General features: G+C 46.4%; 1 protein-coding gene across 1 annotated transcript; it reads left to right on the top strand.

Moving 5' to 3' along the window:
* Positions 1-17: 17 nt before the first annotated feature.
* hectd1 (HECT domain containing 1) lies at positions 18-16,605 on the top strand. The gene is made up of 44 exons (XM_008314700.3): positions 18-234; positions 2,374-2,517; positions 2,745-2,894; positions 2,982-3,216; positions 3,408-3,635; positions 3,715-3,996; positions 4,083-4,353; positions 4,436-4,512; positions 4,769-4,867; positions 5,067-5,181; positions 5,278-5,452; positions 5,548-5,686; positions 5,790-5,960; positions 6,077-6,299; positions 6,392-6,655; positions 6,747-6,958; positions 7,046-7,192; positions 7,279-7,373; positions 7,494-7,599; positions 7,799-7,933; positions 8,009-8,148; positions 8,251-8,463; positions 8,565-8,675; positions 8,752-8,918; positions 9,016-9,192; positions 10,137-11,123; positions 11,338-11,559; positions 11,697-11,830; positions 11,919-12,075; positions 12,158-12,228; positions 12,307-12,458; positions 12,540-12,594; positions 12,682-12,901; positions 13,100-13,182; positions 13,264-13,391; positions 13,478-13,679; positions 13,825-13,962; positions 14,053-14,543; positions 14,664-14,822; positions 15,066-15,144; positions 15,410-15,503; positions 15,930-16,080; positions 16,155-16,299; positions 16,468-16,605. The coding sequence occupies exons 3-44, from the start codon at positions 2,755-2,757 to the stop codon at positions 16,603-16,605; spliced, it is 7,728 nt and encodes a 2,575-aa protein (XP_008312922.1). The 5' UTR covers positions 18-234; positions 2,374-2,517; positions 2,745-2,754.
* The last annotated feature ends 459 nt before the right edge of the window (positions 16,606-17,064 follow it).

Below are 17,064 nucleotides of genomic sequence, written 5' to 3'. Positions count from 1 at the left end.
TTGTTGTGATCACCTGAACGCAGCATCTTCGTCTCTCCATTTCAGTGGCTCGGGTCATCTTCGCCTTCTCAGCGGCCGCTGCGACTTCTCACCAGCCGCTTCACGGAAATGGAAACGCCTTGACTTTTGTATAAAACGACGTTAGCGACACAAACCTATTATTTCTGCCTCCACTCAGATCCCGAACGTCCGTGTGGGTGACGCCACCGTTTGTCTCTGTGCCAAGAATAAGCGGTGAGTGACTCGTCCCGCAGGTAAAACCCTGAGAATCGCAGCAGCGGCGTCTCTCGTGGTGATTGTCCGCGATCGAGCTGCGGCCTCCCGGCTCTCCCGGAACTTGAGATCCGCTGCTCGTGTTCGGAGTCCCGAGGCCGCGTAGGCGCTTAGCTTTTCAGTGGGAGTTTTACGGTACATTTAAACTAGATAACATGTATAAGCTCATATGTTAAAGGTTCAATTTAACAGCAAATCATATCTAAATTACTTCGTTTGCGTAATTTTAAGTTGGTGTTGGGATTAGCTAGCGTGGTGCTAACAGGCTAACCTGAGCCCTGGGACTTCGTGGGTTTAACTTTGTTTTTTTGAACTCGTAACAAACATGGTCCGGGCCTCATATTTGTTTTGGCAACATTTGTTGGGATCTCCATTCTGTTTTACCAAACTGACCATAGGAGTACGAATAGCTTAAGATTTCTCAAGTACCGGTGCAGATACCGGTATTGCTAAATAATACTGCTCAGTATTAAGACCCATTGTTTATCTGGTTCTACTGTTATTGTCTCTCGTTAAGAAAATGCGTTTATTTCTCTGGTCAGACTCGGACTTAACACGTTCTTAATAGTCTACCATAATAATAGTTAAAACCCAATTGAGGTCTACGGTGATATAGATTATACAAACTATACATTAGATATAATGGATAGAGCTACATCTGCTGAAAGCTGTGGTTTCAAGGTTAAGCCTTTGACAAGCACTGGAAGGCTTTAAAATGGCTTTCAAATTATAATATCATTTGTATACAAGGCTTTGTAAATAGAGGCAAGATCTTAATTGGGTCATTAACACAAATTATTTGGATGAGTCTGCTCTTTAATTGATATTTTTTAGTTTATAAGCATTTAAAACACAGAAAATAGACAATGCTATGAGTATGGAAGGTTGACTATTGTTTGATCAATTATTCATGGCCAAGTTCTTCTCTTTTCTTTTCCCAGTGTTTGACTGTGTCTAATGAAAACACATTGTACAAAACCCCACTTCTGACAAGACTGGAAAACATCTCAATTAACACTGTTCTTGTGTTGTTGGCTTTAAATGGAGTCAAAGGCAAAAAGTCATTAAATGGCATTACTATAGTCTGCTTGTCATGTGATTTGCATCTTCATCCACATCCCTCTAACACGACCAGTCCCTGTCGGACACATGGTAAATTTGCTTTTATCTAATGTTAACATGGCCAAAAAGAGGGACAAAAATAAAAAATAATGTCTGGTAGCTGTGACACGTAAGGTTTACATCATAGTCCAAGATCAAAGCGTCCCAGTGTAGTGTCAACAGGCACTTCCTGTAATGTGGTCATTGGTGTCTGTTTGTTGTTTTTGAATTTGGTAGTTTTTCTCCTAAAAAATTTTTTTTTTTAGTTTTCTGCCTGGGGTCAACATGTGGACCAGGGATGTTGCAAAGGTGAAAGAAAAGGTGGTCATAAAGTGTTGTGCTACCACCTGCAGGGGGCGCACTAGACGGGATGCAGTGCTGAGTTTCATAGACAATTGAGTTGGCAAGAGTATCTGTACAGACATCAGCATGTCAAGACACACGCAGGCTTCGCATTAGGCCTTAATCATCTAATCCTGCTGCCAGCAAACTCCCAGTATGCTTTGCTGCAGGTCTGTGCCAGAGCATCTGGACCTGAACTGTCAAATAATTAGCTGGTGCTGCCGAGCTGCAGTTCATGTGGTTTGTCTTAGGTCAACACAAACAGTCTTTGTTTCTTGAAAGCCCGTTTCAGGAAACAAAGATAAAAACAACAACAATCTTTTGTAGTTGTAAAAAAGTGTTTCATTTATAACTTTTTTTGCTCATTAACACTTTCAGTGGTAGCACATAAATATGTTTCAACCCTCATTAAGGCTTCATCAGCTGTTGACAGTAGTGGACGGTCAACCTGAATGACATGTCTCTGTGTTAGTCTGGATGTTTCACTCTGTATTCTTTGAACAGGTGATTTTTCTTCACTGCTGTAGTGATTCATTAAATCAATAAAAGCCATTTTTTTCAAGGTCCATGTAAAGTGTCTCGTTGTTGTAGACAGTTTGTTGTTCAACTGCTCACAGATGGTTGGATATAAAATGTCCTTTTCTACACTGTCCCCAGGTGACGAGACTACATGTCCCAGAATCCCCTCTGACATTTGCAGACTTCCTCCTTCATCTGCATTTCCTCTCTCCTTCCGTCCAGTTGGTTGGATGAGTCCCAAACAGTGTTACAATCCTGAGCAGTGATTGGGCGCTGAGCCAGGTGAGGAGACACGTTTTTTTTCTCCCTGTAATATAATTACAATAAAAACAATGTGTTCAGCTGTTGATGCTTTATTTCTAAAATACCACTGATGATAATTAAGAGTACAATTGGTTTTAGTGACTAGACAGAAGCTACACCTGTATGTATTTGAATGGTAGTAGCCATGTTCCTTTTGCAGGCTAGTGTCTTAATGACATCCTAGATCTTTTCATTCTCATTTCCAGGCTAGCCATCATGGCAGACGTGGACCCAGACACCCTACTGGAATGGCTGCAGATGGGTCAGGGCGATGAGCGCGACATGCAGCTCATCGCTCTGGAGCAGCTGTGCATGCTGCTGCTCATGTCGGACAATGTGGACCGCTGCTTTGAAACGTACGTTTTTTTTTTAACTTCCTTTTAGCGTCCTGGAGTCAAAGGTAGTTGGAGTTGGTGCTGATAATGTCTCCTCTCTCCTTCCAGCTGTCCTCCACGGACATTCCTTCCTGCTCTGTGTAAGATCTTCCTGGATGAGAGTGCTCCAGATAATGTGCTCGAAGTGACAGCACGAGCCATCACCTACTACCTGGACGTGTCTGCTGAGTGCACACGGCGAATCGTTGGGGTGGATGGAGCCATCAAGGCGCTGTGTAACAGACTGGTGGTAGTGGAACTCAACAACAGGACGAGCAGGGACCTCGCTGAGCAATGTGTCAAGGTAAGAACGCTGTTAGGCATGAATGACTGATCATTTAAGGTTAAGACATGATCCTAGGTTTCAGGGTTCTGGAACAGAACCATCCATATCATGCTACTGCTTTTGAGAGTCAATCTCGACATGTTGTGGATGCCAGAACAGAAGCTGTCCAGGATACCTCCAGTTTTACATCTGGTTATTGATCCATGCAGGTTCTAGAGCTGATCTGCACACGAGAGTCTGGAGCGGTGTTTGAGGCCGGCGGCCTGAACTGTGTCCTAAGCTTCATCAGAGACAGTGGCCACCTGGTCCACAAAGACACTCTGCACTCGGCCATGGCAGTGGTGTCTCGCCTCTGCAGCAAGATGGAGCCTCAGGACTCGTCTCTGGAGACGTGTGTCGAGTCTTTGTCCAGTCTCCTCAAGCATGAAGATCACCAGGTAAACCCTGAGATGCTCTCTTAGTCTTGCGGCCTTCCATAACTTCCTCTGTCTAAACTTTAAGCTCTGTGTCTTCAAGGTGTCAGATGGTGCCCTCCGCTGCTTCGCCTCTTTAGCTGACAGATTCACACGCCGGGGCGTTGACCCTGCCCCTTTAGCCAAACATGGTCTCACTGAGGAGCTGCTGTCTCGCATGGCAGCTGCTGGGGGCACTGCCTCGGGCCCCTCCTCATCCTGTAAACCAGGCCGGACTTCGACCGGTGGTGCCCCGTCTGCCCAGGACTCGAAACTTAGCAACCAGGTGTCAACCATCGTCAGTTTGCTATCGACACTGTGCAGAGGCTCGCCCCTCGTCACTCATGTATGTATCAAACACCAGTGCAGAAAAACGAATCGTGTTTACAGAGATTGCTAAAAGGTCACAAAACCTGGTCTGCTTTTTTTCAGGACCTGCTGCGTTCAGCCCTGCCTGACTCGATGGAGTCAGCTCTGGGAGGAGACGAAAGGTGTGTCCTTGACACAATGCGACTGGTGGACCTCCTGCTGGTGCTCCTTTTTGAAGGGAGGAAAGCTCTGCCCAAGTCTACCGCCGGCTCAACCAGTCGGATCCCTGGATTGAGACGTTTGGACAGCTCTGGAGAGAGGTCACACCGACAGCTCATTGACTGTATCCGCAGCAAAGATACTGATGCTCTGATTGATGCCATTGACACCGGAGGTATGAACACACTGAAACAAACTAAAAGTCTTTTTTTTTTCTGTCCTTATGTTAATGTTTTTTTTTTAATTCTCTGATGCAGCGTTTGAGGTAAACTTCATGGACGACGTTGGTCAGACGCTCCTCAACTGGGCTTCAGCTTTTGGGACACAGGAAATGGTAAAATTAATCATTTTCATAAAATTGCTTACTTTATTTTTATGTTTTTAAAACACTGAATCTTATTGAGTTTGTATAATTGAAGAATGTGTTAGAACTAGGGTTAAGTGAGGTCACTCAGGAAAAAAAACAAATTTCTTTTTAATAATTATTATTGCGTAAACTGTTTTAATGCAGCTGTAACATGGTTATTAAATGTGATAGATAAAATTGGAATGTGTTTGGTAAATGTTAATGACTTGATTCTTACTTTCAGGTGGAGTTCTTGTGTGAAAGAGGTGCAGATGTCAACCGAGGTCAAAGGTCATCCTCACTGCACTATGCTGCCTGTTTTGGGCGGCCACAAGTCGCTAAGGTAACAAAAACACAAACTCACTTATCTGCATTGAATTTCCAGCTCTTATTCCCAACAACAGTTTTGTTCATTCAGTTACGTTTAGTTCTTATTGTAACACTGGTGACAGAACAATGTGCTAATGCTGTGTTAACCTCAGGGTTTTTTATTGACATTTAATCACATGATTATGCATGTGTGTGTGTGGCTGCTTTTACAGACGCTGCTGCGTCACGGAGCCAACCCTGACCTGAGAGACGAGGATGGAAAGACTCCTTTGGACAAAGCCAGGGAGAGGGGACACAGTGAAGTGGTGGCCATTCTGCAGTCCCCTGGTGAGGAAACAGCTGACAGCTGCAGCTGAGCTCTACCCCGTTTGGAGACTGAGAGAAATTAGAAACGTCATTTGTGTGTGTACTTGTGTGTTTCAGGAGACTGGATGTGTCCCGTGAACAAAGGTGATGAGAAGAAGAAGAAAGATGTGAATAAGGAGGAGGAGGAGAGCAGTGAACCCAGAGGTGATCCAGAGATGGCTCCCATCTACCTGAAGAGACTGCTGCCTGTTTTTGCACAAACCTTTCAGCAAACCATGCTGCCTTCTATCAGGTATCAGATACACACACGCCAGAATGCTGCTTTTCATGACCGCCTCAGTGTTGATCCATAATCAGCAATGATGAATGATGAAAATGTAATTGTAGAAAAGCCAGTCTGGCTCTGATCAGGAAGATGGTCCACTACAGCAGTGAAGTACTGCTGAAGGAGGTCTGTGACAGTGAGTCTGGTCACAACCTGCCCACAGTGCTGGTGGAGATCACAGCCACCGTCCTGGACCACGAGGTAAGACTCTGGATAATAATCAAAATAACTTTTTTGATTTAAATGTTGTTATTGTGTGTCTTGTTTTTGATGAGGTGAATTTATGTTCTTACTTTTGTGTCAGGATGATGATGACGGTCACCTGCTGGCTCTGCAAATCATAAGAGACCTGGTGGACAAAGGTGGAGATGTTTTCCTTGATCAACTGGCTCGACTGGGTGTCATCAACAAGGTGTCCACTCTGGCTGGACCTGCTTCTGATGATGAGAATGAAGACGAGGCCAAGCCCGAGAAGGTAAACACTGACCTGTTGTCTTAAAACCTTCTCTTTTAGAAATGTAAAAACATGACAAGTGGTGTAGAGGTCATGATGACATCACAATAACACCCCCACCTCCCCTCCCACCGTAGGAGGAAGAGGTACAGGAGGATGCTAGGGAGATCCAGCAGGGGAAGCCGTATCACTGGAGGGACTGGTCCATCATCAGAGGACGTGACTGTCTCTACATTTGGTCAGATGCTGCTGCGCTGGAGCTCTCCAATGGCTCCAATGGCTGGTTCCGCTTCATCCTGGATGGAAAGCTGGCCACCATGTACTCCAGTGGAAGTCCAGAGGGTGGATCAGACAGTTCTGGTACAGATGAAACCCAATGCTGAAGTGCACAGCGGTGGCATCCCGTCTGGTTTTCTGCCTGTTATTGATATAACCTACTTTTGACTGTGCAGAGTCTCGGAGTGAGTTCCTGGAGAAGCTTCAGCGGGCGAGGAGTCAGGTGAAGCCTGTAACAGCCAGTCAGCCCATCCTGTCCAGTGTGGGACCCACCAAACTGACAGTTGGGAATTGGTCCCTGACCTGCCTTAAAGATGGAGAAATTGCCATCCACAATTCAGATGGCCAGCAAGCCACCATCCTGAAGGAAGACCTGCCGGGCTTCGTGTTTGAGTCCAACAGAGGAACCAAACACTCATTTACTGCCGAGACGTCGCTGGGTGAGTCCGAGCTTCAGTGCTACGCTGTGACATCACAGCCGAGGCAGCAGCGTGTCACTTATGATCATGGTGTTTGTATTTGTGTAAACAGGATCTGAGTTTGTAACAGGCTGGACTGGAAAGCGCGGCAGAAAGCTGAAGTCGAAGCTGGAGAAGACGAAGCAGAAGGTGAAGAGCATGGCCAGGGAGCTGTATGATGACCACTTCAAAGCAGTAGAGAGCATGCCCAGAGGAGTGGTGGTCACTCTGAGGAACATCTCTACTCAGCTCGAGTCCTCCTGGGAGCTGCATACCAACAGACAGGTACCAACGACCACAACCACAGAGACATAGTTCATGGGGGTTCAGTCTGTTCTGCCCTTTCATATCCATGCTTTTGTCTGTGTCCAGTGCATTGAAGGTGAAAACACGTGGAGAGACCTAATGAAGACAGCTCTGGAGAACCTGATTGTGGTGTTGAAGGATGAAAACACCATTTCTCCATATGAGATGTGCAGCAGCGGCCTGGTCCAGGCTCTGTTCACCGTCCTTAACAATGTCAGTGTGGCTCAGTGTTATGCAAATCTGCAGACAAACAGTGAATAGGATAAAAGTCCAACATATGGTTTTTTTTTTTTTTCCAGAGTGTGGAATTGGACCTAAAAAATGATTGTAAACCTTTAATGGAGAGGATCAACGTGTTTAAGGCGGCTTTCAGTGAAAATGAAGACGATGAAAGGTACGGAGGCATCGTGTCAGCTGATTGACAATGACCACAATGACTCAGACAGGTCTCTCACAATAATGGATCCAATCAGTTGTCTGATTATCAGAAATGATGTTCTTGTGTTTTTTGCAGCCGACCGGCTGTTGCCTTAATCCGTAAACTGATTGCCGTCTTGGAGTCTATCGAACGTCTACCTCTGCACCTGTACGACACTCCAGGCTCCGCCTACAACCTTCAGGTTAGTGGTGTGTCCCTCAGGTGTGTTTGTTTTACTCCTTACCTATGTCCACTGTTGCGGGACAAAGGCTCCCAGTAAAAAAAGATTAGAAACAAGATACTAAACCATGAGAAATGCGTGACTGGTGGATATCTCTGAGGAGGCAGTTTAAGTATAATATTCTCTAAAATATTTCCTTTTTTGATTTTATACTGGTCAGATCTTAACCAGGAGGTTACGTTTCCGTTTGGAGCGTGCGCCAGGTGAGACGGCGCTCATCGACCGGACTGGCCGCATGTTAAAGATGGAGCCTCTGGCCACCGTGGAGTCACTGGAGCAGTACCTGCTGAAGATGGTGAGGAGAGCGATGGACACATTTGAAAACAAGCAAGTAAAAAGATTTAATGCAAATGTTATGCTCGTCTTCCAGGTGGCAAAGCAGTGGTACGACTTTGAGCGCTCCTCCTTTGTTTTTGTGAGAAAGCTGCGAGAAGGTCAGACCTTTGCTTTTAGACACCAACATGACTTTGACGAGAACGGAATCGTCTACTGGGTCGGAACTAACGCAAAGTAAGAACAGCAATGCAAAGAACAGGGGTTTTTCGAGGCAGAAGTTAAATCGCATGTTTGAACATCCTTCGCTATATTATTGGAATTTTTTTTCTTTTTTAGGACGGCATATGAGTGGGTCAACCCTGCAGCCTATGGCTTGGTGGTGGTGACTTCATCTGAGGGGCGAAATCTTCCATATGGCCGTTTGGAGGATATCTTAAGTCGGGATAGCTCTGCCCTCAACTGTCACACAAATGATGACAAGAATGCCTGGTTTGCCATTGACCTTGGCCTCTGGGTCATTCCCTCAGCCTACACCCTGAGACACGCTAGGTAAAAACAAAAAACAAAAAAAACAACCCACAGACGCGTAGGACTACGCTGTGTGTAGAATAAGAGTGTGTGACTGGCTTTTTGTCTTTGTTTCCTCACAGAGGTTACGGTCGCTCTGCACTCAGGAATTGGGTTTTCCAGGTGTCCAAGGATGGTCAGAACTGGACCACTCTATACACACATGTGGATGACTCCAGCCTAAATGAGCCTGGGTATGAGCTGTAGCTGTGTGTTGATGAAGGATGTGCTGTTTCATGGTCATGACTTATGGCTTGTGTGTCTTCACAGTTCCACGGCTACGTGGCCCCTGGACCCATCCAAAGAGGAGAAGCAAGGCTGGAGACACATCCGCATCAAACAGATGGGGAAGAATGCCAGTGGTCAGACTCACTACCTGTCTCTGTCTGGTCTCGAGCTGTATGGAAATGTCACAGCAGTCTGTGAGGACCAGCTGGGTAAAGACCGCCTCTGCTCATGTCATGCTGACATCACTGCTTTCATTAGTGCATAACACATCAACATCAATCTTTCTTGTTTCTCTTAATGTATCAGGTAAAGCTGTTAAGGAAGCAGAGGCAAACCTGCGACGTCAGCGCCGCCTCTTTCGTTCTCAGGTGATGAAGTACATTGTTCCTGGGGCACGAGTCGTCCGTGGCATCGACTGGAAGTGGCGGGACCAGGATGGAAATCCAGCTGGAGAGGGAACAGTTACTGGAGAGGCTCATAACGGTAAGAAGACAAAATACAAAAAAATAACCTAAAAACCTAACTGTGTTTTGTTTCTGAGAGCTGAGGCAGGGCTCAAAGATGCCCCTTCTGGACAGCATTGGTGTTGCTCTACCTACTGTTTGTTTGCATTGGTTGGTTAACTTAAGTCATGTGACACTAATGTTGTGTTTGCGGCCTTTTTTAAGGCAAAGTTCCAGCAGATCATGAGGTCAGAACAAAGATCAGGTCTGACAGGAAGTGCAGATAAACGTACGCTTCACTTCCTGCTTCTTTTCTCCTGAACCTTCTCAGCGCTATTGTTGATCATTTTTATGAATCAGGAACATGTGCCATTGTTTGGTTTATTATTTTGTTTCTTTGCCTCTCAAAAGTATTTTTTTCATTTTTGCTTTGATTGAATCATTTTATTTTTTTTTCCGACTGTTGTTGCTCCAGCTGGGCCAAAAATCCAGGCACTTCTCATCACTGTTGGCACCGCTATTGTCAACACACATTTTACCTCTTGCTCTCCAACACCAAAGTCCATAGAGAAAAGCATTGCTTTTAGTTCACAGTTCGTCAGCTGCTGGTCTGCTGCTTCCTGGTGTGATCCCACCTGAACCTGGGTAAAGAATGAACTGTTTGAGGAAGACGTCAAATCAGTGTGCTATGATGTTACACCACTGGTTTTCTCTATGAACTTTGGTGATCGGGGAAGGAGTAACAAAGCCTTACTTATCAGTAAAGGACTATTTTAAACAAACACTGCTGTGCTCTGGTCCAGTGTGGAGCTTCTGACTGTACAGCCGCTTCTGCTCTGTGTGTACCTCTTTCTTTCTACCTGTTCCTCTCTATCTTTCTACCTCTGTTGCTCTCTCCACCTCCATTTCTCTCTCGCTCTGCTCTCTCTGCCGGGTCTCTGACATCCATCCGTCCGTCTCCCTCCTATCTCTCTGTTCATCCAGGCTGGATTGATGTAACCTGGGATGCTGGCGGCTCTAACTCTTATCGTATGGGCGCTGAAGGGAAGTTTGACCTCAAGCTTGCTCCAGGGTACGACCCTGAGTCGGCTGCCACAGCGCCGTCAACCAAACCTGTCTCATCCACTGTTTCAGGCCCCGCCTCCTCCATGGTGGGACCCTCCGCGACACTGGCAGCCGGCGCCGCCACGACCACCTCATCATCATCCTCGTCTTCACTGTCGTCTCAGCAGCAACTTTGGAGCAGTCTGGTGAAAAATAACTGTCCTGACAAGGGCGGAGCCATGTCGCTGGGTGGAGCCAGCTCCTCTAGCAGGAAGGGTAGCAGCAGCTCAGTCTGCAGCGTTGCCTCGTCTTCAGACATCAGTCAGAGTTCTTCTACTGGGTTGCCATGTACCGGGGGTCTGCGGTTAGAGCGGCGAGCTGAGGGGCTGCTGCTGGACCCTGGCTCTCGGGGGGGAGGAGTCATGGGAGGTGGGGCCAGTGACGGACAACATCAGGAGCCTATTGTTGTGCTGTCGTCGGTGGTGGAAAGTTTGTCTGGTTCAGCATCCAGCTCTGGCACCCTGACCGCAGACACCTCAAATGCTGGGGATGAGGCCAGGAACAAGGACTTGTCAGTGGCTAACATGGACCCAGCAACCGCCATCTCCATGGGGCTGGTGAGCGTCAGCTCGCCTGACGTAAGCTCGGTGTCAGAATCTTCCAGTAAGGACGCTCCTTCTCAAAGGCCTCTGTGCTCAGCAACTAACGCCCGGCTGTCAGTCAGCTCACTGTTGGCTGCAGGCGCTCCCATGAGCTCCAGTGCCAGCGTTCCCAACCTGTCGTCCCGAGAGGCCAGCCTGATGGAGTCCTTTGTCCGGCGTGCACCAAACATGTCTCGCACCAACGCCACCAACAACATGAACCTGAGCCGCAGCAGCAGTGACAACAACACTAACACGCTGGGCAGGAATGTTATGAGTACTGCAAGTGAGTGGAACACTCGCGCTGAAGTATTTTTAAGTCTAATTGCAGTAATGTTAAAAGTATAAAAAAAAAAAAAGTTTTTTGTATTCATAGTTAAAAACAATGTTACTGTATTTCTGATGTGCTAAGAATTTTTTTTAAATGGCATTTATATTAGGGCTCCTTCTCAGATTTAAATTTTCACCTCGTTGCTAACATTTTTTTTAATCATTTACAGCTTCTCCTCTGATGGGTGCTCAGAGCTTCCCGAACCTAACCACAACCGGTACCACCTCAACCGTTACTATGTCAACCTCCATAGTTACCAGCAGCAATAACGTAGCCACAGCAACCACAGGGTTATCAGTTGGGCAGTTGCTAAGCAACACCCTGACGACCAGCCTGACGTCAACATCCAGTGAGAGTGATACGGGGCAGGAGGCAGAGTTTTCTCTGTACGGTGGGTAAAGTTAGTTACTGTGTGCTGTGATGAAAAATGTTAACACAAATTCCTCTGGAATTGTATTTTAATATGTAAAGGTTGTTTGGTCATACTCTTCCTTTCCCCACACACTGATCTGTTTCCTTTCTCTGCAGACTTCTTGGACAGCTGTCGTGCTAACACCCTGTTGGCTGAGCTGGAGGACGAGGAGGACCTGCCCGAGCCTGATGATGATGACGATGAAAATGAAGATGACAATCAGGAGGACCAGGAGTATGAAGATGTTCTGGTAAGAGCACCTCACAGCAAATGTAAAAGAATTATTCTACAGTGATCTAACAGGAATTGAGGATGACATGGTGTCCGATGTCCTGCAGGAAGAGGAAGAGTACGAGACTAAAGGAGGACGCAGGAGGACATGGGATGACGACTTTGTCCTGAAGAGACAGTTCTCTGCTCTGGTTCCTGCATTTGACCCCAGACCAGGAAGGACCAATGTCCAGCAGACTACAGACTTGGAAATTCCTCCACCAGGTGATGGACACAAATGTCCATACATACACACACATACAGGGATTACTTTATGAGACTCTGACCTTTGACACTTTTGCTTCAGGGACCCCACGCTCAGAAGTTCAGGAGGAGGTGGAATGTGCTCCCTCTCCTCACCTCGCCCTCACCCTGAAGGTAAGAAAGTTCTCACTGTGCTCCCATTCCCATTGTCCTGTTCACCTTCATGTGTGAGTAAATGTGTGTTGTTTTCAGGTGTCAGGGTTGGGTACGACCCGCGAGGTTGAGCTTCCTCTGTCCAACTACAAGTCCACCATCTTCTACTACGTCCAGCGGCTGCTGCAGCTCTCCTGCAACGGAGCCGTGAAGACTGATAAACTGCGGCGCATCTGGGAACCTACGTACACGTGAGTGGGAACACTGACGATGCTGATGCAGGTCTGAACAGCAGGAGCGGGTTTCTGATTCTCTGTGTTTGTTTCCTAAAGAATCATGTACAGAGAGCTGAAGGATGCTGAGAAGGAGAAGGAGAGCAGCAAAATGGTACAACACCACACCATACACTGAGAACCTTCAACACAAACAATGTCACACAATAAACTGACCCTACACACGTCTCCTCTCACCCAGGACTTCTGTGAGCACAATGTTGGTCGTTCTGGAGGTTTGAGTCCAAGTTCTGTCTCAGCCAATCAGAACAGTGAGATCCTGGGCGGGGCCAAGGAGGCGGCTCAGGCAAAGGCAGGCTGCAGCCAAAACGCCTGTGGAGTCGAGGACGTCCTGCAGTTGTTACGCATTCTCTACATCATCGGAGGAGACGCCACCTCCAACGCACGCACGTTACAGGAGGGTACGAACACACACACACACACACACACGAGTAGCTGACACTTTAGAGTCTCTCTGCCTTGTCATTACAATCCACTGTACACCCACAGTTCCTCATGTTGATGTTCCAATGTTATAGTGATTGACATTTTCAGATCCAGCATGGATCAAACTTCATGACCTTCCCGGAGTTTCCACTAAATATAAATTGTGTTTCTAGATATCGATGAGCTGCAGTTTAACGCCTCTCCTGAGGAGTTCACCAGTAAAAAAATCACTACAAAGATCCTCCAGCAGATCGAGGTTAGTGAGTCACAAGATTACAGAGATTTCACATTCAATCTGGCTTCACTCTTGATGTCATTTCATTTTTAAACTCCCCAGGAGCCTCTTGCTCTTGCCAGCGGTGCTCTGCCCGACTGGTGCGAGCAGCTCACGTCCAAGTGTCCGTTTCTTATTCCCTTTGAAACACGTCAGCTTTACTTCACATGCACTGCTTTTGGAGCCTCAAGGTGAGTCTGACTCTGCCCACAACGAAATCAACCACATGTTTCCGACGGCCTCCCCTTGACATCTGACCTGAACTCTGTCCATGCAGGGCCATCGTTTGGTTGCAGAACAGGAGGGAGGCAACCATGGAGCGCTCAAGACCGTCTACCACTGTGCGCCGAGACGATCCTGGAGAATTTAGGGTGGGCCGGCTAAAACATGAGCGAGTCAAAGTACCCCGTGGTGAGGCCATGATGGAATGGGCGGAGTCTGTCATGCAGATTCATGCAGACAGGAAGTCTGTGCTAGAGGTGAGAGGGACAAATGAAAATGAAACAACTCTGAGATGAAGATATACTTGACTCTGCTAATGACTTTTGTAATTTTGTGTAAATATAGTTTTCGTAAAATAACATCCTAAAGGGTTTTTGAAGCTAAATTAACTGTGTGTTTTAGGTGGAGTTTCAGGGTGAGGAGGGAACTGGTCTGGGTCCAACACTGGAGTTCTACGCCCTAGTAGCAGCTGAGTTCCAGAGAACCACTCTGGGAATGTGGTTGTGTGATGATGACTTCCCTGACGATGAGTCGAGACAGGTGAGTTACATGACTAGTGCAGCTGTTAAGGTTAAACCACGTGGTTGGACAACTGAGCAGTAAGTTGAACTTCCTCTCTCCCTGCCTCAGGTGGACCTTGGTGGTGGACTCAAGCCTCCAGGTTTCTACGTGCAGCGCTCCTGCGGTCTGTTTCCGGCACCATTCCCTCAGGACAGCGAGGACCTGGAACGAATCACAAAGCTCTTTCACTTCTTGGGCGTCTTCTTGGCCAAGTGTATCCAGGACAACCGTCTGGTGGACCTGCCCGTTTCCCAGCCTTTCTTCAAGCTGCTCTGTCTAGGTGACATCAAGTCCAACATGAGCAAACTGTTGTATCAGTCACGCAGCTCAGCGCCGCTGCCTGGTCACGACACTGATAGGCTCCACCCACACTCCTTCCTGCTGCTATCGGAGGTCCAGTCAGAAGCGTCTACTGAGGAGAGCCAAGAGACCTTCTCTGTGGGAAGCTTTGATGAAGACTCAAAATCTGAGTTCATCTTAGACCCCCCTAAACCTAAACCTCCAGCCTGGTACCATGGGATCCTGACCTGGGATGACTTCCAACTGGTCAACCCACACAGGTCAGATGACACACATGTAATTCTCTGCATAAGTCATCTGCAGTTGCTAGATTTTATTTGTCTAAATGGTGTTTGTCGTGGTGTGTGTGTGTGTGTGTGTGTGTGTGTGTGTGCACGCAGGGCGAGCTTCCTGAAGGAAGTGAAGGACTTGTCAGTGAAGAGGAGGCAGATCCTGTCCAGCAAGAGTTTCTCTGAAGATGAGAAGAACACACGGCTGCAGGATCTGATGCTCAGGAACCCCATGGGTTCTGGTCCCCCGCTCAGCATCGAGGACCTTGGGTACTGATTATAATCACTTGTTCATGCAACAAGGCTGACTGTTAGCCATAAGATGTTACCTATGTTCGCTTGGTTTCATAGTTGTAATCTTGTCAGATAGAATTATATATTGTCCATCAACAACAGATTTGATACATTTGTGCAAAACAATCTTGTTCAAGATAAAAACAAAAGATGTCCCTGTCCATCTGTCCTCAAATGTGAAAATCACTGATGTATATTTTCCATCTCTTTTGATTCCAGTTTGAATTTCCAGTTCTGTCCGTCCTCAAAGGTTCATGGTTTCTCTGCAGTGGACCTCAAACCAAATGGAGATGATGAGGTACGTAAACAAACCCTACCATCAGAAAACTGAAGTGAAGTGTCTTCTACTAGAAAAAATGTTGAAGGAATTTGTTACAAAAACTGAAAAACCTCAGCTGAGGGTTCACAGTTGACAGCACATACAGCTGTCTTTGAACCAGAACCTGAACTTGAAGCAGAAATGACAACATTAGGAGAGTTGTTCTAGGTTCTTCTGTAAAAGCATTTTATTGCTTGACCACACTGGTTCAGCTCTTATTAAGAGTTGGTGTGTTTGTGTGCAGATGGTAACGATGGAGAACGCGGAGGAGTACGTGGAACTGATGTTTGACTTCTGTATGAACACAGGAATCCAAAAACAGATGGAGGCTTTCAGAGGTAAATCCACAAGACACAAAAAGTCACAACTTCTATCTTTTACCAGAACTACCACTAGTTGTCTAAGCTTAATATGTACATTTCACATTTGTCTTAACTTCGTACTGAGGCTCAGAAATGAGGGTACATTTCACATTTGTCTCAACTTCGTACTGAGGCTCAGAAATGAGGCTTGGTCAAAGCAGGATTTTGAAAAGTTGTGCTTTTTAAATTAGTTATTATTGTTTTTACTAATGTTTTTGTGTTTGCCATATGATGAACTATTGCTGACATAAAAGCATACATATATGTGTGACGCATGATGGCTTGTAGTATTGACATCATGGACAACACTTTAGATGATCACATGAACAAATCCACCCAGGTTAATAACTCATCCCCTTTTCATCTTCTGCTTCTCCTCACCTTTCCTTTTTGTCTCCTCAGAGGGTTTTAATCGAGTCTTTCCCATGGAAAAGTTAAGTTCTTTCTGTCATAAAGAAGTTCAGATGATTCTCTGTGGAAACCAATCACCTTCCTGGACGGCTGATGACATCATCAACTACACTGAACCAAAGCTGGGATACACCAGAGACAGGTAGGTACATCTACATCTTGATCATCTGATTTGTTAACACATAAATCCTAAACCCGCTCCCTCTCTCCACTCAGCCCGGGCTTCCTGCGATTCGTCAGAGTTTTGTGCGGAATGTCATCAGACGAGAGGAAAGCATTTTTACAGTTTACCACCGGCTGCTCTACGCTACCACCTGGTGGTCTTGCCAACCTCCACCCTCGCTTAACTATAGTCCGAAAGGTAAATAATGCAGAAAATGCGCAGTTGCTTTTGGTCATTGGTTTTAACATGTCATTTTAGGCACTAACCAGATCCCCATGGTGAATAACTTCATCCCTACAGAAATAAACATTGAAGGTGAATCCTCTTGTTTAAAATGAATGACAACTGTTGACCCCTCCCTCTCAGGTGGATGCCACAGATTGCAGTTACCCATCAGTGAACACGTGCGTTCATTACTTGAAGCTTCCAGAATATTCCTCTGAAGTCATCATGAGAGAACGACTGCTCGCCGCCACCATGGAGAAAGGTTTCCATCTCAACTGAGTTCAAGGAGAATGCTCCTCACCAACACCACCACTGTCACCGCCGCTGCCACCAAATGCTGCTGCGTGATTGACCGCTGCATCAGCTGACCACAGTCGGTTGATCAGAGGAGGACTGACAGGAGGAGGAGAAGAAGGAGCCATCAACAATACATGAAATAGAAACCCTGCTGTCTCCTCCTCTCCATCTTTTTCCTCCTCCTCCTCACCTGAGCGTGTGCTCATTTGACCTTTCTCCGCTTTCCTTTTATTTCTTTTGCTTTTTTGAGTTTTTTTCTCTGTGTGCGTGTGTGGGTTGTTTGTTTGAGGCCTGTAGGGGTCAAAGTTCAGAGTGACATCATCGCTGCAGAGACATGAAAAAGACGTCGCTCGCCCTCTTGCTCTCCTGTATTTTCTTTGTATATTATAAACATTTATTTAACAGTTTGAGGTTAAACACATATTTTCAAATGTGAACGCT

The sequence above is a fragment of the Cynoglossus semilaevis genome, chromosome 1 (assembly GCF_000523025.1).
Source record: "Cynoglossus semilaevis isolate Cse_v1.0 chromosome 1, Cse_v1.0, whole genome shotgun sequence".
Classification (NCBI taxonomy): Eukaryota; Metazoa; Chordata; class Actinopteri; order Pleuronectiformes; family Cynoglossidae; genus Cynoglossus; species Cynoglossus semilaevis.
Note: the sequence above shows the minus strand (reverse complement) of the source record. Positions and strands in the feature narration are given on the sequence as shown.

What these genes read in the sequence shown, in the direction of transcription:
- hectd1 (XM_008314700.3), top strand. Translation starts at nt 2,755, where the DNA reads ATGGCAGACGTGGACCCAGACACCCTACTGGAATGGCTGCAGATGGGT. An exon ending in CTCAGCATCGAGGACCTTGG is followed by an intron (nt 14,823 to 15,065) that starts GTACTGATTATA and finishes TTTTGATTCCAG; the next exon opens with TTTGAATTTCCAGTTCTGTC. An exon ending in AACCAAATGGAGATGATGAG is followed by an intron (nt 15,145 to 15,409) that starts GTACGTAAACAA and finishes GTTTGTGTGCAG; the next exon opens with ATGGTAACGATGGAGAACGC.